The sequence below is a fragment of the Phalacrocorax aristotelis genome, chromosome Z (genome assembly GCF_949628215.1).
Source record: "Phalacrocorax aristotelis chromosome Z, bGulAri2.1, whole genome shotgun sequence".
Classification (NCBI taxonomy): Eukaryota; Metazoa; Chordata; class Aves; order Suliformes; family Phalacrocoracidae; genus Phalacrocorax; species Phalacrocorax aristotelis.
In genome coordinates, this window is record NC_134311.1 from 67,541,473 (window position 1) to 67,563,387 (window position 21,915).

At 40.1% G+C, this 21,915-nt stretch overlaps 1 protein-coding gene across 1 annotated transcript in view; it reads right to left on the minus strand.

Moving 5' to 3' along the window:
* Nucleotides 1-454: 454 nt before the first annotated feature.
* OSMR (oncostatin M receptor) overlaps nt 455-21,915 on the minus strand; it is a 33,780-nt gene continuing 12,319 nt past the window's right edge. The window contains exons 5-19 of the mRNA XM_075079850.1: nt 19,898-20,057; nt 18,050-18,331; nt 17,298-17,427; nt 15,836-15,993; nt 13,565-13,701; nt 12,177-12,336; nt 11,576-11,652; nt 10,934-11,150; nt 10,129-10,311; nt 8,843-8,944; nt 8,213-8,392; nt 6,005-6,169; nt 4,374-4,452; nt 4,017-4,089; nt 455-3,006 (exon numbers count right to left, since the gene is read on the minus strand). Coding sequence (XP_074935951.1) covers nt 2,572-3,006; nt 4,017-4,089; nt 4,374-4,452; nt 6,005-6,169; nt 8,213-8,392; nt 8,843-8,944; nt 10,129-10,311; nt 10,934-11,150; nt 11,576-11,652; nt 12,177-12,336; nt 13,565-13,701; nt 15,836-15,993; nt 17,298-17,427; nt 18,050-18,331; nt 19,898-20,057 — 2,538 coding nt within the window. The 3' untranslated portion in view covers nt 455-2,571. The remainder of the gene's footprint in view (nt 3,007-4,016; nt 4,090-4,373; nt 4,453-6,004; nt 6,170-8,212; nt 8,393-8,842; nt 8,945-10,128; nt 10,312-10,933; nt 11,151-11,575; nt 11,653-12,176; nt 12,337-13,564; nt 13,702-15,835; nt 15,994-17,297; nt 17,428-18,049; nt 18,332-19,897; nt 20,058-21,915) is intronic.

Here is a 21,915-nt window from a genome sequence, read left to right on the forward strand (position 1 = left end):
TGTTTGTAGGTCACTGAACAGACATTGAAATCTGATTTATATTGTATACCTGTAACATAGAAAGAAAAAAGTATTTATATATTTTCCGTAAGAATATTGCATTGAGCTGTGTATAATTTAAAGAGGCTTGTCCCAAAATGGTATTGCCCACCTTGATTTTTTGTGTGTGTTTTTTTTTCTTTTTTTGTATAGTGTGTACAGTTCATGTCAATGGGCATTAAAAGCCTCCTGAAGCGTAATCTTATCAAAGGGATGCGTTGTTAATAAAATGTACTTAAACTTCTTATAGTAGTTCTGGTCTCATCTGTACCTCTTGGCACTAGAACTGGGTTGGAATTCTATTTATAAGTTACTAATTAACTAGAACAAACAACCTGAAGCATTCTTTGTAAAAAATATATTTTACATTAATGCTTTGTAAGATGCCTTATAAAAATAGAAGGGCACCCCTTAGTAGTTGGTACACCATTTTTATTTTTAAAATTTAGCATATTGATACTGAGAATTAATAATTTTCCATTATGTGATGGTTTAAGTACTAGCATTTTAACAGCAGCTGTGAAAGTTGAATTATAAACAAAAAAATGATAGAACTTTTGCAGTTTTGAACTCATTCAACCATTAATGGGAGATGGAAAAATACTTAAAAATATATAAAAATCATACATGCCTCCCCACCCATGCGAAAATACTTTTCTAATCTTCAGTTCTAGTGCCCGGACTGTCACAAAGATGTCATCCTCCTTGGAATCCTGTTTGTGTGCTTTTAAAACAGAGGTAGCTTCATGAAACTCCACCCACCAAAGCCAGCAAGCAGAAGGGTTTATAGATAGAGAGGACGTGACTTCTCATCACCTCGCCAAGCAGTCTGGTACCTAGTAAAGCGTTTGCTTGTTTCCGGGCAACGAAGTTTCATCAGTACAGGGTCTGCGCTCCACCTTTGCCTGCCCCACGAGCTCTCCGTCTACAATCAATGCTTGTCTCAGCCAAAGTCTGCGTACGGTCTTGTGGGTTTTCCGGCTGCAGCGCAGCTCATAGACATTATAACGCTATCTGTAAGCAACAGTATAAAACCTAGATGTGGTACTCCAGTATCAAAACTCATGTCTGCCTGCAGTAGCTTAGTTTTTAGAAGTGTGATCAGCTAGTTAAACATAGGGAAGATGACTAACTGCATTTTAACAAATCAGCTGAATATCAAATTGTAAAAAAAAACCAAAAAACTTCATTTTTCGCTTTTGGGAACTGCTTATTCTATGCTCTTAAGCTGAAGTTTTTTGTGAAAGATTCCAGATGGCATCATAATCAGGTAAAACCAAAGGGTTCCTTGTGCACTAAGGTTAATCCGATGAGATTTTTTCAGAAACAATTCCAACTTCTGCTTCATTACAAATGTACAATTTTTCAAATTCGAAATGGAAGGCTAAATTCACCGCTGCCTAAAGTTGGGATTCTGAGTGTTGCAATATTTTTTTTTTAAGTACATGCAAAACTGTTGTTTGAAGCTCTAGCTGATATGCAGCCTGAATATGATGTTCTTCACAAAAAGGGATTCATCCACCTACCCATCTGACCACCCTGTCTGCTTACCTGGCTCTTTGGGGCTTGCTACGTAAGCGCAGGGGTTAATGCCAAAAGAAGTTCATGTGCACAAGCTGAGACACGCTGCCATGGCAACACCACTGCAAACAGCTGCCCTGCTGGAAAAACAGTTCCCTTCCACTTAACTCCTCTCCACTTAACTCCCTGTGTTTTTGTTTAGTTAAGAGGATTTTGTTTAAGATTTTAAAGGGTTATTCAGTCTTCCAGGCAGAGAAGGCAGAAGTGTGAGGAGCCCCAGTTACTAGAAGTGGGAGTGGCAGCCCACCGACGGGGTAACGGTACAGGCCACCAACAGGGGCCTGGACTATAACAGTCTGTTTTCTGTGCTTTCACCCACCACGAGTAGTTAGAAGACAGATGACGTAAAAGCAGGGCAATGGTTGGCTTTTGGTGCACAGGCTACACTCCGAGGGTTCCTTCCAATCTTTCCGTAATACTCTACATTGAATGCGGTTAACGCTTCCATCTGGGTTCCTCACACCATGTAAGAGAGAAAATACCACCCACTCCACTGAGGGGCACTGAGCTGAGGCAGGCTCCGAAGCTGGGTAACGCTCCATCCACAGCTGCTGGGGGAGCCAGAGCACACAGTGGCACAGACACTTGCTTCTCTACTTCTTGAATAAATTTCTGATCTCTGCAAAATATGGTAGTTTTTTGTGTCAGGCTATGAGAAACTATTGTGATCTAACCTCCTACATAATACAGGCCACAAAACAGCCTGTAAATCTCATTTAATGCCAGTAAGTTGTGATGAAACCATAGCAAGCATCATTCCTGTGCACAACTCAGTATTTTTAAACTAGTCCTGAAGCAAGAGCTTTTCAGTGTTAACAGAAGTAGGGCAGCTGGGCTTGTGGAAGCCTTCGTCAAAAGGAGAAGTTGTTGTGGTTTTAGAAATTCTTATTTATATTGTGTAACCAAACACTGGATGGACTCAATGGAGAAGAGTCCACCAAAGCCTCTCCCCTAGGCATGCACATCTGTTTGTGAAATGTATCTCAGACTGGCCTTTCTGCCAGCTGTTTCTCTGGGTGCTGAGGCAGCATCTTCATTAAAAATATCAAAGTAGTAGTGTGGCTGGTACAGCACTACTGACACTTCTGGCGTGCTTGCTTCTAGCATCTCCGGTCTTTGATAGGAATCAAATGTAACAGCAAGATGAGAAGAATAAGAAAAATTTTCAAAGCAAGTATGAGTCTGAGATGTAGGCGTAGGTGTAAAGTCTCTCTCTTCTTTTTCATCAGGGCAGATCTGGGAAGAATTGTGACCATCAGTCTTATTTTCTGTTGGTGTTGAAGGCAACTGGCTCCATGGATGTAATTTCTGGGCTTCGGCCTTAGTGTCCACGGCTAGCATGTCAGGAATGCAGTCACTTAATTTCAATACTTTCTCAGAACCGCTCTACAAGAGAATCACAAAACAAAAAAATTACTCAGTGAAAGAAGTCCAGAGTAAAGGAAAGGGAGTGATTGCTTCAAGCACTTTTAATGTTGTCATATAATTTTTTTCAGTTTGGATTTTTCAAATACATGAACAGAATTTGAAGGAAAACATATGTACAGAATGTTCAATGGAAGCTGTATTTTATGTGGAATTTATCCAACTATTTGAGTTTGCTTTGTTAAGAAAGTAAGTTCAATATCACTACATTTGAAGAAGGAACCATCTCCCTCTAATTACAGACTTCGCTGGGTTTTTGATGCGCGCAGTTTTTAGTCTGAACCGCTAGCATCTGGAAGGCAGCGGCATGGCCTGTTAGATTGTACGGACCCCTCCCTCCGGTACCAGTGTTCAGTGAACACGAGCAGCAAAAACAGCAGCAGCCCCACGTGTGCCAGGGTAAAGATATGCTCCTAGTTTTGTGACCCCCTTGCACGCAGCGCAGAAGCAGCAGCTCACAGGTCAAAGGGCCTACAGAAGAAGTGAAAGGCCTTTTGCCAATCCGTTCCTCCCAGCCAGGCCTGGCAGAACACCCTGCCTCCTCCCAAGGGCCAGCAAGCGATCACTCTGCTGTGCCCTACAGCAGAGAGGCTAGTGGGGCAGGAGGAGTGGGTGGATACCATTCACAGGCTGCAGTGAAGTGCAGTATTGTCTGGTCTGTGGTGTTTAGATGGTGCTGGGTTTTGAACAGTAATACTGGAAGAATCAGCTACTGTATCGAAAGATTTCATCTATTCTCCGATTATGCTTTCACTTTTTTCAGTAACAGACTGCAAAACACAAACTGACCACAGCAGAGTGGTGAATGTCCAAAGGAGAATTTTCAACTAAATGATACTAAATTTTGTTAATATCTGTATAATGAGTGTCACTCATTTTTAAATGTAGTCCACACAAGAAAAATATTTTTCTGAAACTTTACTAATCAAAGAATGGAAAAATTAAAAATACTAGATTTTCAGTGATCTTACCTTAAACGCTTTGAATGACAGTACTTTGCTCTTGCTAGGACTAGGTATTACAGGACAGCAGCGCTCCTTCACCCTGGAAATAAAAGAGCAAAACAAATAATGTTTTTGTTCTCTCATCAAAGCATTAGCTACCAGCAGAAGCCACACGTAGATGTGTACAGAAACAGCAGCAGATGATGAGTGTCTCAGAAATGCTGCAAGCCAAATACTTACAACATATCCACACAGCTGGACAGCCAAAGGGAAAAAAATGAATGAGGCCTTACAACAGGCTGGAAGCAACAAGCTGCAGCTGTGGCTTGTGAATTACGCTAGTTATGTTCTCTGTCTACAACAGAAAAATAGATTATAACTTACCATTTCATCTTCCAGTGGCATATAGCTGCTATTACTGCTGGTACTATCACTAGAAGGACTAGAAGGTACAGCAGGTTTGCTGTGAAAGAAAAATACTTTAAAAATTTGTTTTCAACTTCTCACCCATTAAAGTCAACACAGCCTGAGCTTCTGGTATGAAAATAACATCAGGCCTATGTGGGACACCTGCCACCAACTCAGCAGTAAATCTGTGTAGTCTATGGTTGCAAGACAGTTTTGCTGGAAGCTCTGGGATGTAGCTGTAAGTCTTTGGACCTTCATTTTCTTTACCAAAATTGAATTATTACTAGATTGTTTTTCATTAGCCCTCATACTGGCACCTTAACTACCATGGTAAATTTCCCAAAGTTAAGACAATGATAACCTTACTTAACTATTTGTTTTACATTTTCTCGCAGATCCCCAAAGACAACAGATTTTTACCATGCGACTTTGACAGAACATCTGTACCTCCAGTAAGGATGGACTATAGCGAGAGGGACACTACACAAGTGTTCATGCCCTCCAAGGATTTATGCTGACACAAGAATCTCAGCATTTCCTTCTAGTTGGAAGGCACAGCCTTGGGCTACATTTTTTCGCAAACAGTTGAGGCTATAACAAGGCCAAGGGGGAGCACTAATTAGTACTCGCTCTCCCTCGGCCCTGGCCAGTGCCATTTTGCCCTGTGCCAGCGAGTTTCTGTATCCCCACCACACAGAACAGCAGGGAAGGGGCACATGTTACATTCTCCTTTTATCTTTTCTGGGTTAATGAAGCCTCAATTTTGTTTCTCTGCATGGCTGTACAAATGTCTGTGCCTGCACAAGAGAATGCTGGCTAGTGGGAGCTGGAACACAAGTGTAAGAGGCAGAATTGCCTCTGTGAGGATAGCATGAGGGTTTAGACATTGTTCTGCTAGTTAGTCTAAAACATGAGTCTCCTTACATGAACCAATGCTTCACCCCTTCCTACTCCTCCCCCTTCATCTTCAGTCCCAACATTTTTCAAGCACCTCCAATTTGCATTGAAAGTTTCACAACCACAACTGCTGAGTGGTATTTTCAAGGGAACAGAACTACAGGCAAGCGATTTCCTGTTCTGCTTTGATGATCAAATCTGCCCAGTTAGCAAACTACAATGCTCAAACCAGCAATCCCTTCTTACTGACTTATGAAGCAGTTAACTTGCCAATGGATTTAAAGACTGATGAGAATAAGAATCAACATTAGAAGTTCAAGAGTCCATACAGAAATAACCCAATTGCACAGAGGTCTGTAGTTTTTCCCATATTAGAAAACTAGTTAAATCCAAATGCAATTCTACAACGCATTCTAGCAAACAGGACTCACTAGTCATGCAAATGTGCATATATTAAGCTATTTCCCAGAAAGAAGTAAGACTTAAATAAGGATGTAAAATTATTTTCATTCTAAAATAAAAAACACATAGCTACTTAAAAGGATCAAAATGCCATGTTGGTATGCACATTTCGTTTCTCAGTTGGTTCCTTTCTCCAGTGCGTGTAACATTGAATTAAATGTTCTCCCTTGAGAAAGGAATACTAGTCTAACCCTTTAAATCATCCCATCTTTCTGCTAGAAGAGAATTTTTCCACAGTCAATACTCACAGTTAAATGGTGTATCTATGTATATGAAGTTAACAATGGGAGTCTCTCCTCCACCTGTGTATGCTTTAACTGCTAGTTTGTATTTTGTGTTTGGCGACAGGTGTTTGACGGTGTATCTCTTTTCTTCTGGGTCTTCAATTGTGTATTTACATAGCACTGAATCATCTAAAATGAAACAGATAAGATAGAATCACAGAACCACAGATGGTTTGGGTTGGAAAGGACCTGAAAGACCATCTAGTTCCAACCCCCCTGCCGTGGGCAGGGACACCTTCCACTAGACCAGGCTGCTCAAAGCCTCATCCAACCTGGCCTTGAACCCTTCCAGGGATGGGGCATCCACAGCTTCTCTGGGCAACCTGTTCCAGTGCCTCACCATCCCCACAGTAAAAAAATTTCTTCCTTATCTCTAATCTCAATCTACCGTCTTTCAATTTAAAATGGCTACCCCTTGTCGTGTCACTACAGGCCTTTGTGAAAAGTCTCTCTCCACCTTTATAAGCCCCCTCTAAGAATTGAAAGGTGTCCTCAAAATGTTAAAAATCAGCTTAATTGAGACTGCTAGATCACTGAAATAACAGAACATTTGCAACCCGCGTTCTTTGTAATTTGCATACTGTCTTCTGAGAAGGATGATGCATCTTGACTCATTGCCACTGGGCTGAACTCACATCCCTTCTAACTGGAATGTCCACAGCATTGCCCATCCTCTGGCAGACCACCTAACAACTTGGTGTTAAAAGCTGCAACTGTTTATTTTAATTTCCTTTTACTAGAGCTTTTTAACCAGAATTATTGGATTTTGCCATTTCCTTTTTCACCAGAATCGTGTAGCCCTTGAGCTTAGGTCAAGTTCTTTGAAAATAATCGAAAGCAAGAAATCTCTGCCAGAAAAACTCCTCTTTTGCCTCTCTATTGTGCAATTCCCAGACCGCAAGGAGAAAAGGGTTCACTTATTCCTCCTGTTCCCAGCCACACCCCTTGTCTGCTAGCTCAAACTGGGGAGCAGGAAATCTTCGATTTCACAGAATGGCAGGGGTTGGAAGGGACCTCTGGAGATCATCTCATCCAACCCCCCTGCTTGAGCAGGCACACCCACAGCAGGGGGCACAGGAACGCATCCAGGCGGGGTTTGAATGTCTCCAGGGAAGGGACTCCACAGCCTCCCTGGGCAGCCTGTGCCACTGCTCTGGCACCCTCACAGGAATGGAGATATTTTCTCATGTTTAGCTGGAACTTCCTGTGTTCCACCTTGTGCCCACTGCCCCTGGTCCTGTCATTGGGCACCCCTGAAAAGAGTCCAGTCCCATTGTCCTGACACCCACCCTTTAGATATTTATAGGTATTTATTTAAACATTTTAAAGTCTAACTGGGATTACTTGCAGAATTATGGTGCTTCTATGGTTAGTTTAGTTCTGACAGGAACCCCTACATAAGCCTCCTTCAGTTCAAATTAAGGTTTTCAGCCTGGTAGTAGTGTAATCAGCAGAATGATCTGATACAGGACATGACCCAGCTGGAAGAAGAGGCAAGGGAAAAAAAAAATGTATATCCTTGTATATGTTAGAAACACCTGAAAATTATAATGGAGCAAAATCATCTGGAGCAGTTTTGAGTATGGAGCAGGAAAATCAGATATGAAAGTTTAAACATGGCTTTGTGCCACCCCACAGCTCGGTTTTGCTGAACAAACTCCACTGTAGAGCACAGCCACGAATACTTTCACTATAAAAGAATTTAAATGGGGAACTTACACAATACTCCAGTTCTGAAGGAAATAAATTGTATCCCATCTGTTTCTAAAATACCCCAAATCCTTGCAAAACTAACATGCTTCCTATGACTCCCATCCAAATAGACCACAAACAGATTTTTTCAAAATTCTTCCAGAACTCAGATCACAAGAGGCAGAAACCTGACTCCTCCCACAGTACTGCAAGAATCTTTTCTGGAGCTCACGCTGGAGTTTAAAGGAGCTACAGACAACAGGACAGGGGCTGTAAAGCTGTGTAAAGCCAGGACCCACTTCTGCCCATTAGCACGTCAAGCATTAGAGAGGAATCAAAAGCAGCAGGTGTTGAAATCTATATATTGCCTAATAAGCCAATTGCCCGCCTAATGTGCGCTTTCTAAGGGGCTGCAATATCAGCACCAAGTCTTTCACCTGTCTCAGGGACAGCACTTCCTAAATCCCAGAGCTCAGTTACCTGGAAGAACATGTTTTTTGGATCCTTTCAAAAGGCAGTCTTCTTGTATAGGCGACACATAAACATGGTAGCCTCTTACAAAACCAGATTGTGACTCATCTGTGGTATAAGAATCCCAAGACAGTGTTACCGCATTCAAAGTGAGTTCAACTTTTTCCACAATAGGGTCAAGCAGAGGAGCTGGAAGAAAGGAAATTCAAGTTAAACATGCCATTACTCTTCACAAGTGTTCATCATCTCACTTGAAAAATGTCTAAATTCCCACGTGGTGTTTCTGTTCATATCTCATTGGTATTTAAAAGCCGAACAAAGCCAAAGCACTCCACAAAAACTATCAACTTCACAGAGCCTTCACACAGCCCACGTTATACACAAAGCCCTGACTGCTAATCACAGCTTTAGTTAGGTCTTCTAATTAACATGGACTCTACCTGGTCACCGCACTAGTCAAACATCCCTGACGTAGGGCCGTGTACATTGTTGTACAACTTTTAAATGCTTCACCAATAATACAGAAACAACACAGCAAAAACCTTTTTAGCTAGTTGCAGGCGGAAGGCTGTGGCATTCTTCTGTTTGTGACAGATGAATTTAGCAAATACACAAGCCCTAAATATGTTGCCAACTTACGTAGCTCCCTGAGATAACCAGTCTTCTTCTCCAGTAAGGAGGCTCTATTAGCAACAGATCCATAGACGTGGAAGTTGTATCTCACCCCCGGAACAAAAGCAGCTAGAAAATAGTGGAAATGATTACAAAAATAGGCTATGGTTTGTCTTTTGGTTTTGATTTTACTTAACTGCTTTCTACAGAGGTCTATAATCCATTAGAAATCATCTTTGTATGCTATTGTGCTATTAAAGCAACTGAAGGAGACACAGGGTAAACCAATTCTTAGTGTGCATAATGTGAACTGAACACTACTGTCTGAAAGAGACAAACGAAGACGGGTTTTAATATATTTTGTTGCCCTAAAGTATTCAAGATGACTGCACAATAGACCCCAAATTCATCAGAGAGCAAGATAATTTCATTTCCGTTCCTGGTACAGGCAAAGGTTGTGTTTTGGACCATTTAATGTAGACACATACCCATGCATCAGGATTCCACTTTATCCTCACTGACATCCACTCCCATTCGGATTAACCAAGTGCCACCCACTGAAGAATCGGACAACATTTTTTCCATGTGTTACCACGCTCTGCTTCAGTAAGAATGCAGGCTCCCATGTGTTTGTGTGAATTGAAGTGCAGTTCTATTACTGCATATTGAAATGCATTCAGTCACATTTTGTTCAGACATGTTTCATTCCAAAGTGAACTCTCGGCTTGAGAGACTCTAAGAAGGCTATATTCTTGCAGCTGTGGAAGTGTATCAGAGCAAATTTCACAGAGCCAGAAAGGATTTAAGTCTAATGTCCACCACTGGGACAAAAATCATACAACTGGTCCTAAGCAAGGACTGGTGCCGAGACATGTTATTTGTGGCACCCTAACAGCACTAAATCTCTCAGTGGACAGTGGGTCTTAAACAGCCTGAGTCCAAACTTCTGACCCATGTTATAGATAAGGCAGAATTCCATTTTGCATCTCTCCTGCTAAAAGATTTTTAACTTCATTAACTTCACCATCCTCCTTCAAGATGTTACTACAAGCTACTCAGAAAAGTTTTTTCCTACAATACTATGCTGACTTTTCTAACATACTATGCTGACCTCCAAGGCTTAATGGTGCTGGCACATCTGTAGTTTCAATTCATTTGCTAGGCAAAACATGATGCCACATGCCTTTGAAGAATTACACCTGCGCTGCACAGACTTCAATATTCCACAGGATTTGTTTCCTAAATTCAGTTTATGCCCACATCAGGAAAGACTGCTGCACATACATCAGAAAGAAAAATTGTTTGACTTTCACCTGAGTTGATCAGAGCACTGGAAATGTTGGGTCCAAATCTCTTCCACTGCAAATCACATGGCTGCAACATCGGAACTTTACACCACTCGATAATATAACTGTCATATGTATGTCTGGGCTCCCAGGAAATAAAAATGCCATCATCTGTACCATTGACCTGTTCTTCTTTAAGCTCTTCAGTGCCTAGGAATGAACAAAACAGAATCTCTATCATTTTCCTGCATGAGACCTCAGATCCATAAATGAAGATCAATATAGTTGCTATGCTAAGCTGTTAAAACAATAATAAAATAGTTGTGTTCCTTCACTATCAGAGGTATGGGATCTTCCATGTGCTGAAAGCTGATCTCTTTGTATGCTGAAAGCTGACAACTCAAAAAACATCCAGTAATTATTACTATAAATTCATAAAAAGTACTCAGCTGCAGAAACCTGGAGTCAAACACAGGAAGTCACAAGAGGCTAATCACACACAGGAGTTCCCTGTGAGGCACTAGCTGCACCTTCACAGCACCTGCCGCAGGTCTGAGGCCCTAATTTAAGGCTAAATGTGTTTTGCTCTGCAGAGACTCTGTGCAAAACAGACTTTCCCTTGTAAGGGATGGTTCAAGGCACTTAAGCTTAACATACATACAGTTATAACCCTGTAGGCAAAAATACAGTAATAATTTCCAGATATCAGTGATGTGAGTTACCAGGCCAGGTTAATTTGTTCCCCCAAAATGATAAATTATCACTTCACTTAAATTAAATAGAAACAAAATTCTCATAATGGAAATCTAATTGAAAATACTCCTACTGTTACCTGTAGCTCTAGGGATGATCAATACTGAAGGAAGTGAATAATTAACATTGTTCTTTGCCATGATACTGATTCTGTAGGAATCGTTATCAATGGAAATCCTTGTGCTGTTGTGGACTGGTGAAAAGGAGATACTTTCACGCTTAGAGCCACCTTCTACTTTTTCCCAGGTTACTTCATATGAAACACTTTTTCCATTTGCTCGAAAACTTGGTGCTTGCTGGGGAAAAAGTTATGGGGGTAGACACCAATTACTTAGTGAATTTTGCAAAAAAAAAATATGAAAAGAGCATTTAGAACTTTAAATAATTAATTGGATATATTATTTCTGTAAGAATAGAAACAATTGTTTCCATACACAGATACATACACTGGTTGAAATAGAAATGCAGAAATCTTAGTAATAGCATTTGTCTTGTTACGATACTTAGAAAAACAGAAGTATATGTCTGAAACGCCAGGACAGCACACCATCATACAGCTGCATACATTCTGAAATACATTATACATAATTGTCTTAGATTCTTAAAAGACATTTTCATACTGAATTGCTGTTAAGTGCCCACAAACTTGGCAAAGTTCATAGGAGAAGCTTCCAACCCCCTTATGAAAGGTTTTGTTCCAATTTCTGTACCTATGTCTTACCTTCCAGAACAAGGTCACATTCCGGCCCCCCAGAACTGGTGTAATTTCCCTCCAAATGTCCAGTTTCCCTGATGGAGCTGCAATAAATATAGCAAAACAAAGATGCTCTAGGTGCAGAAAGGAACAAACATTTAATTGCTTCCTCCCAGTTGAAGAAATTCTGCTACCAAAAGCCCTTTTTCTCCATCACTCCCAGGTCATGTCAAAACATTATCCTTTAACTTCTTTCTCCCTTCATTCTTTTTTTTCTGAATGTCTGGTTCATTTCTCTAGAAAACCTTCCTTTGCTTGCAGTTCTCAGGTGTTTATTGCCACCTCTGCACCATTCCTCCAGCCCTCACAGACCACTGTAACTATGTCTGTCCATCCTCCCACTCATCTGGATTTCCCACTGCATCCACTGGTTGAAATGGCAGAGCCTGGCAGGTAGGGTAAGAGTTAAGAGGCCACCTTCTTAAACTTCCCTTAGCCCATTTTTACTTTCATGCATGTAACAGGCATCTGCTGTAGCTACACACCAGACAGGTAGCAACAAATAGCAAACAGAGGTGGCAAGCGAAGAACATGCTTCAGGCTTCCCTTCTCAATAGGCTAGTCATACTTGCTTCCTTTGTTCTGATGGTCAGGGCTTCGCTCCATTCACTCCACTTCCAGAAATGCTTAGCTGCACCACAGTGTACCCTAACTGTGTATTCGGTGTAGGGCTGCAGTCCACCCAGGGTGATGCTGGCATAATGGAGATGCGTGTCTGAACTATTATGCTGAAAGACCAAAAACAGAACAATCAAAACTCAGTTCAGCTTTGTTAGCAAGAGGTTTTTGTCTGAAAAAAACAGTTCTTCCCCTAGATCCTATGAAAGCTAGTTAAGCTTGACTTGGAAAACATAATCATGGAACAACAGTCCAAAAAAAAAAAAAGAAAGAAAGAAAAGATATGCACAAGATCAAAAGACTGGGAGATCTAAAAGGAGGTCTGCAAGCTGCTGTTGTATAAAAGTCTGAGTGGGAATCACTCATAACCTGTCAACTGACTACTCTTTACATCAAGGAAGGAATTTACTGAGATCTTTTCCTTACAGTCTGGATCTCTTACTCAGTTCATGTAGGTAGGATGCTGTTCCAGATCTGTGCACATTTTTCCCCAACCTTTCTCCCACTCTGTGCTAAGAGACAGGGTGAATTCTGGTAATAGGCAAAAAGTAGCATGCTTTTAAACATCTCCTCTGAACTGCCTCCTGCAGTGGTCAACTGTGCAGCCATTTGATCTAACAGCTCTTGAGCAATACTTAAGACAGATTGCAGCTTGACCCTGACCTTCAAAATGCTTTTTAATATGCTAGAGGCACGCTGCCTTCATAAGAAAAAGGCTACAGAGAAACTATAGTGTGCATGCAAAGAGTTAGTCAGCCTCACCGTTTGTGAAAGAGGCAGAACAAGACAAGGAGTCTACTCAAATAATCTTCAAGGAGATGGAAGAGGATGGGAAGAAAAACTGTTTCAGGATTCCCTGACTAGAAACCAGACATACTACCATCAAGTATAGTCAACAGTATGCAGAAGCCTTCTGGACTAATATAAAAAAGGCTCTCAATACACCTCTCACCATTTGTGCGTAAGATTATGAGTATTAAAACATGACAAATCAAGAATAGCAATAGCTAACAGTATTTATAAGACCCATAAGTATTTTAATTTACTTCAGCAAGTCTCAGAACCCATCCAGCAGAGGACAGAGCCACATATGCAGACCAGTCACACTGTACACTTCAGCCATCAGTATAGGAAGTGTTGGGAGTATGAATTCGTGCCAGCAATGGCTGCCCACATGACCTACATCATCAGTGTAGAGCTTGGGAGCAAACAAATCCAGCAGACACATCAACATGCTCAAAGATTTATAGTGTATTCATACTGCTGGGGACTTATTTTTTAATCTCATGTCAAAAAGATGCTTGCTATGTTTTTGTGTATGAAATTCAGGTTTCATACCAGTTCTACTTTCCCATTGGGTTGGAGCACTTCAGTCTGACAAAAGAGTTCAATTCCTTTGTTTCGATGTTTCCAATATAATGTGATTTCTGTATCTGTGCATTCTTCCCACAGCTGGAAAGGTGCAGCAGGATAAACTGCCAATGGAAAATCTGAGTTAGCTCTTGTAAAACATAAAATATATGCAAAAGTATTTTAAGGTATTTTAGCTGAGTAGTAAAAGCAAATCAGAAATACAGATATTTCTGCCAGTCTAGGAGAATCATAGAATCATAGAATGGTTTGGGTTGGAAAGGACCTCAAAGATCATCTAGTTCCAACCTCCCTGCCATGGGCAGGGTCACCTTCCACTAGACCAGGCTGCTCAAAGCACCATCCGACCTGGCCTTGAAGAAGATATAAATTAGTAAAACATTAATTTCAGAATGTAAATGTAAGTAATTGTTACACATGATTAAAAAAAAAAACCCTTGTACTGACTTGGAAATATTTTAGAACAGCAAGAACAAAAGAAAGAGTCAGAGGCTTTTATTGCAAATGCAGTAAAATTCTCTAATTCAGGGCCTGGTGGAGGATCCTGATGTAGCACAGTGAGTAACGATTGCCACATTTCTACACCCCAGAATCCAGCTTCTTCACCAAAAATTTTATTCACAACTCTCACATTAACTCCTGCCAGTAGCTACTCTCTGCTAAACAGTACCAATGCTGCTACTTCCAAAAGATTTCTGAGATCATTACTGCTACATAAGCAGTATTAAGCAAGAGCAGCAGAACTCAAACTCTCCCATACTATCAGTCCAATTGTAAGGAATAAAGACATGCAAGTGAGTGGTATGTTCACAGCTTTGGCCATTATCCTAGAACTTCATGAACCACGAGTTACAATCTGAAGACTTCCAGACTCAAAGGAGTGTTTTTGATACAGAAGGTCCCAGCTCCACATGCAAAATTGGAAATGATGGACTTCAATTGTCCTTTACTTGCTGACATCCATTAAAGGAAGGAAAATTCTATCTCAGGTATGTCCAGGATCAGAGAAAACATAAAGGACTTTACAGCAATCACTATTTAAAAGGTTAACTCGTCATAAATATTATGTATCATTTCTTTAAATCGTAACGATCACTAGAACTGGAAAAAGAAAATTGTAGTAAAACTTCACTGTACTTGGCACATTGAATGTAACCTACTTTAGCCTCATTTCCCATGAAACTTCATTTATAATATTGTGTCATCTCACACAACCTGTCAGTTTACTCCTCCACTTTCTTCCTGCTCTGTTTCTTCCACTGCCAAACAATCAAATAATCAACTTTTTGATCTCTCATGCCTCTCTGGGACAAATTTAACAGAGACAGACATTTAACATATGGTCCTACAAGTCATATGAAAAAGCATGTCTAGCAAAACTGTAATCAGTGCCTCTGAGGAAGGAGGCGCTGCCAGAACGCAGCAGTTACACCAGCAGCCTCCCTGTCCATCAGCCTGTCAGCTTCAGAAACATGTGAAGCACATATTATCTCTTGCTTCTTCAAACAGGTAAGGTGGTCACAGGACCTTGGGAACAGGATGTGGTGGGGCTAGAGGGCACACGGAGAACTGGAAATACTGTTGGAGACACAGGAAATACCCAGGTGTTTTGAGGCAGGAGTAGGTAGGAACTTACGGGACCTGGGGCACACTGTGATAAAGGACACAACTAATAGGGAAGAAGGAACCACAGCCATCAGTTACTGCTCACAGAATAACCTGTTTTATTTCACTGATGATGAACTACTCTTCCTGTATCACATCTCATTTGGAGTGGTGTTAATAGTTTTATTTACCCACTTTTCAAAATGTGCATTTCTATTTTATTTTGGAAAGACAATAACATCAGCAATAATATTTTGGAGAAAGGACTGAAGTCCCAAGTAACCTACACAGAGCTTTTTGTTGAATGCCCCATTTTATATCCTTGTATCATGTTGCTTCCTATATGTGAACCAGCTTCAGCAAAGCAGCAGATTTTGAAACGTTAAGGGGTCATTTCAATGACCAAATCTGACCTTTAGAGTGAAGCTGTTTTATGCCATTAATACAACTTTGCAAAGCTGAAACTGAAGAGACAGCAGATAACTATAGCACTGGGACAGATAACTAATACCAACTGTGAAGGTAAAAATCAAGGACTTCCATACTTTAAACTGGGGCACTCAAGTATTAAGATCAAAAGGAGGACAAGGCCTGCAACAAAAACTCTCAACAAAGACATAGAAAAGACCTTACTTCTGTGAGTTACATCAAAAACATCCATGGCAGTTTTCTTTCCCAGTGGGTTTTCCACAGTCACTGTGATATTACATATCCTCTGCTGGCCTATATTCCAAGAACACGAGCACTGCTCAGAACAACTTACTGTGCATGGAACCATTTTTTGGGAAAACCTGTCAAAGAAGAGGGGGGAGAAGAGGGGAAAAAAGAGCAAATGACATTTTTCCATAAAGTACAATTGACATAGATGTAGAAATTTTTGATGGCCAACTACAATAAAGCCTCATAAAAAATAAGGTTGAGGGGGACTATAAGAAGCCACCCAGTTCTTTCCCCTAGTCTGAAGTAGGATGAATATAGGTATTCTAAAATTAGAAGAAAGTTTTCTTCAAAGTCTAAGTTTACTTTATCCTTTCAAGATACAGATAAAGTGCTTTTAGTGATTTCCTCATGGAAACTCTAAACTAGGGACTTATTTGCCGAGAATTAAGCCATTCACATGTCTACCATTATGCTTTTAAATGAAGCAGTAACTTCAAGTGCATCTTCTAACCTTCCATTTTTAAATCACCATCATAATGTCTTAATGGAAGTGAATGATGCAGAGACCATAACGGTATACACAACAATAATCTGCCTTCTGCTGAGATCTTTCGATGAAAGTTTGTGGTGAAGATGAGGCATCTGTCATGTTTTATGAGTTCCCCCTTCTCTGCAGGCCCTGCCATAAAGCCCCTCTCCTTTCCATTTAGATACCTCTGTAGCAAGGAGTCCAGGGCCAGATCTGATATGCCACAGTTGTGTAACCGTGGCTCAGACTGCCAAGAAAAAGCTGTGAGAAAGTCTTCAGAGAGATTTTATGAAAAAGAAAAAAAAAAAAGCTGAAATTATAGAAACTATAGACAGAAGTAGGATTTTTGAGATAGGATTCAGTAGCTCCAGGACTCAAGAAGGAAAAACACCAGCATGTAAATTTATAAAACCCGAAAAAAAAAAGAACTGGGGAGGTTAATCATGCTAATGGAGGGTTAGCAGGGAATCATCAGTTCTAGTCAGCATTAGTGTCAATGGATTGTGAACACACTAATGCTCAGCCTACCAGCTGATTAAATCCTAGTTATCTGTTGTGTGTGTTACCTATTAATTACATGATACTTTTAAGTTACCTAAACCCTGATTGCAAGGTGTCTTCACACCTACTAAAGCTATCCAAACAAATTAACCCAAAAGAATGGTTAGAACAAGCTTTATCAAGCAGAACCTGGTCTGATGGACCCACAACTTTGTTATAGGTAGTCTAATTCAGAGCAGTTATGCACTGCTTAAACTTTGTTAAATAAGCTGACCAGTAAGCTGGAAAGAGGCAGGCAGCTAATTGCAACAAGGATAAAAAAACATTTCCACAGATTTTAAAGGAAAGAACTTGACTGTTCTGTACAGCACAGGGCAGAGTTAATATAACAATGAGGAGACTTACTCTTCAAACAATGTGTATTTTGGTAAACGATGTCCATAAAGATAGGTCTCTCCTCCTTTGCTCCAAGTACATGTTAGTATTCTCATGTCTTGAGTTTGGCAGGAAAAATCATTAGGTGTATCAGGTTGTTCTTGTCAGAGAAAATAAACAACAAAAAACACCAACAGCACAGCAGTGAAGACAAAAGTCATCAACATTTTACTAGGTTAACAAACTAGAAATAATGGATATGTACAAAGTCTGGTTTACTACAGATATTATTTCAATTATACTTATTCAATGACCACCCTGCAGATAAAAATCAGGATAACACCATAAATTAATTGCAATCCAAACACTTCTGTATGTTTTTATTTTTTGTTGTATTCCTACATTCATTAATTTAATCTGTCTTGTTTTATATCTGTAAAAATTGCTACTAGCCTTCAAAAGAAGGACTGTGCTGAGTTTTTACCACATGAATTTTACCAATGAAGCTGAATTCCTAAATGAGTAGGTATATTTAAAAAATGAGTCACTTGTCCTAGGATCAATTAATGAAACTAATCTGAACATATTTAATGTTATTCTTTAATGCTTTGTATATGCAAGTGTACAGATCTGAAGTCAGATATTAAACAGAGTTCAGCTGGATGTAACAGGACGATGACAATTTACAGCAAGCTTTTGGTTTTTTCTCCCCCCATTCCCCACAGCCATTCTTGACTTCATAACAACAGGAAAAATAGAACTGTAAGAAATCATTCACTTACTACCCACAAAGAAAACTGAATGAGCATAGCATTGCTCTTCATTGCAAGACTCTTGACAGTACACACTGATGTGAGGCACCCCTTGATGTGACACATTTTTCACAGTGAGAAGTCCAACTTGACTGTTTGTGTGACTGAAAACATGAACAGCTGGGACTAGAAAGAATTCCTTTATGATTCGACCTTTTCTTCCAATGCAACAAAGAGTGATGTCAGAGCCTTCCTCTACAATTTTTTCATTTGGAAAGATCTGTGGTTCACTGTTACTTGAAGTGTCCATGCCTGCAAATTAATACATAATAAAACATTCCAAATCTGCTCATGGCAGCAGTCTTCAACCAGAACACATGACTAAGCATTCATACAAGAATCTGCTAACATTACATTTTCCATTCCTGGACTTTTGTCTGGTATTCTTCCCCATACACAGATCAACTTCACATATAATCATACCTATATTTCTTTTAAACCCAGAATCATATAACGCAGTCCAACGAACTACCTAAGAGACTAAATCCACCTCACTGCCTTTCACTTAAGGGAAACAAAGAGTGTGCATTCAAGAACTGCCTTTACAGGTTAACACTACCTCCTGCACCTACGAACAGGTTGATGCTTACAGCCAAAATGCCTGCTCTTGAAGATTATGAGCAGGGGTCTAGAAAAAGCCATGTTCTGAAGTTCATGCAGAGCTTTGCTAAGAGGAGTCAACATTGAATGAATCAGATCAGTAAGGGGATACTCAGCTTGGAATCACACCCCTATGGCTTTCAATGTTGGACTCCTTGCCTGATGCAAAAATTAGTGGGATTTAAGTGGCTCACAGGCTTTTGCATAGGTTGGATAAAAACTGCTTTCAAGAATCTGATCCAAAAATCTGCTGAAGTCTAGAGTCACTATCTTTCAGAGAGCTCTACATCAGGTCTGTAATGCAGGATCAGTTTGGACACAGAAATATCTCTGATCCCTATTCAATTTCAGTTGAAAAAAAAATCTCCAAAAGTGATGTTAGTGAGGAAGAGAGTCTTGCACCCATTTCCCATTACATAATGTGGGGGCTTGAGCAATTTATGTGCCACAATCGAAGTATACAGACCTGTGATACTTCTCCCAGAACCCATTATATCTCCCATAACTAAAAGCCCTTGCTGCTCCAAACAAGAAAAGTGTTTCTTTACAAAACCCCTGTAGTAATTTTTGTTAAAGCAGTTACATATTTTGTTTAAACCAAATTATCTGGAAACCAAACTGTTCTAGTAAGACACTGTAACCTAAAAAAAAGGTTTTTTTGATATCATTAATTACATTATTGATTTACTCCCTGTTTACTCTCATACAATTCACAGAAGTTCATTCCAAGTGACATAAGGAGCTGACCTGCTTCTCTCTTTCTGCTTCTTTAATAGTAACCAAAGCTCTGAACCCCAGACAAAAACAACACATGTATTGGATGATGTAGCCATAGCTATGCACTTCCCCTCCTCTCCCCAAGTCTGTGCCAGGGCTGCATCTGACCTGGTGATAGTCTGTGCTAGAGCCCATCTAAAACCCCATGCCACTCTGTGTACTCCATTGTTTTAATGTGTGAGCAAGAAAACCTCTAAAACTTTTGATCTACTAGCTTAGGAAGATGGTCTGCAAATTAAAACAATGGCTGAAGCATTGCTATTACTGTCAGAAAAAAAAAAGAGTTGGTTAGTGCTTAGAGATGAAAGAGTTCAAAATGGATTCTTGATTTGATGCCATCTCTCCTGAACTGGACTTCACTATTACAGTCACCAGTGAATTACAATCTAGCTTTGTACTGACAAAAATAAAACCAATATTGCAAAGTCTTGTTTTGCTTACCCACGACAGCCTCCCACAGACTCCACCGACTCCAGATTTTTGACACTTCTGCTTTGCTCCTGATTCTCACCAAGTGTGACATACACTCTAAAGGTAAGTCTGAATCCCACATCCAATGAAGAGGTTTTGCTGATTTACCAAGTGTCACATTATGAAACCCCTACAAACAAAGGCCAGTAAGGCAAAGTATTGAAAACACAGCGATGCGTAGTCTTTTTGAAAGTACAATCAAAAGCAGCGAGTGAGAGAGAAAGCTCAAAGGAGGAAAATGCTTTTGAAAAATGAATCACTGAAATCCTACAGGATACATATGATCTCACAGTAAGTAAAAAAGCTAAGTAACTGCTTACAAATCCGTACTAGCAGTAGTGGAGTGACTGATGTGCTGGCAAGACTACTTGATTCTGACCACATATCTGTGAGTCAGGCCCTGCCTCTCATGAAATGGATTCCCTCTCAGAGAGTTTCAGTGGGTTATTTTGCCTGCTATTACATGAGTAATAGCATGCAGAGCTGCTGCTGCCTGCCAGTGCACCTTGCCTAACGGTCTGGGTTACATATCCCTGGCTCTGAGTTACAGCAAGAATCTGCACTGGACAGTAAGGATTTATGCAGATATCTCATTGTAGTTCTGAGGCACAGCATCTGAGGACAGTACTACCATTAGTGACAGGCATAGTAGGAAATATCTGCTGATTTCCCAAAAATGCTTGACTGCTGTAATATGCACATGCAAGAAACATGAAAAAATACATCCAAAACTGTTAAAGCTCCAGGAAGGTAATGGAAGGACAGCCTAAAATATAAAATGGAGTTCAAAAATGCTAAATACAGACCTAAATGCTCTGTAATTTGGCAGATATTTTTATATTGAATTATATAAATGCAGACAAACAGCAAAAAATAGAAAGTGTTCTGCTGCTTTCTAAGAGAAGATACCCTACAAATTTCCCTCAACATGTACCTACTAAGGCCCACCTGGGCACTAAATGAGCTGCAGCAATACAAGGCATAGCAGCTCAAACTAACTAGGGTACCATGTAGTCACACAGACAGACAGATGAAAGTGTACCCTATGTGTGAACACCCCCTGGCTTGAGGGCCCATAAGAAGCAGGAAAAAAAATGGCTCAAAAAATTCTGTTAATCACCTGTAATTATGAATACATTTTAGAACATAACATATATTTCAGTACTACTTAAAGCAACTGTACCAGGTTCTTAGCATATAGATCCATGCTGCTTGTATGAGCTGTACCAGAGCCCTGGCTCACACTGACAACCGGAGAACTGCTCTCTATTACTGCTTTCCATCAGCAGCACCTGCACTTTCGTAATACCACCACTCTAACAAAATCTTTGCAATCAGTTTACAGTTTAATTTCTTAGTTATAGCACTGATCATGCCCTGCTTTGCAAGTTATATAATCCGTGCTTTGGTATGAGCAGACTCACAGAGTTTCTGTAATAGTACACATTCTTCAGAAAAACACAGAAGCAAATACATTCCTGTGTGGTAGTGGCATCCCAAGTACCCTGTTTGTTTTCCTTGTTGTGTTTACTATGAGTAACAGGACAGACAATATCCTTGGATTCAAGAAACACCTCCTCTCTTCCAACAAGTTAGTAAGAGGTTGTTAGAAGGATACTGCAAAAAACAACTTAATTATTTCTAGCTATACGGCCCCTGTTTCTGACTTCAGTGTTAGGTCTACCCATGGAGTGCTAAAAATCCTACCCCACATATCGAAGTGGTCAAAATCTGAATGCATAGACCTCATCTGCAGTGAAGACACAGTTCTTCAAACTTAGAGACAAAATAATGTCAACTTGGCTGATCAGAGTAAGTTGTGATTCTTAACAGTACCCATCTTATTTTATTGACTGCTGGTTTGAGAAAAGTAAGCCTTTCTGTGCTTTATGTGTTTTTCACAAATAGCAGCTTTAAATGAGCTAGAGAAGTTTTCCAGTTTTACTAAGTTTTAGCATATGAATTTCACAGTCTTCCATAGTTCAATC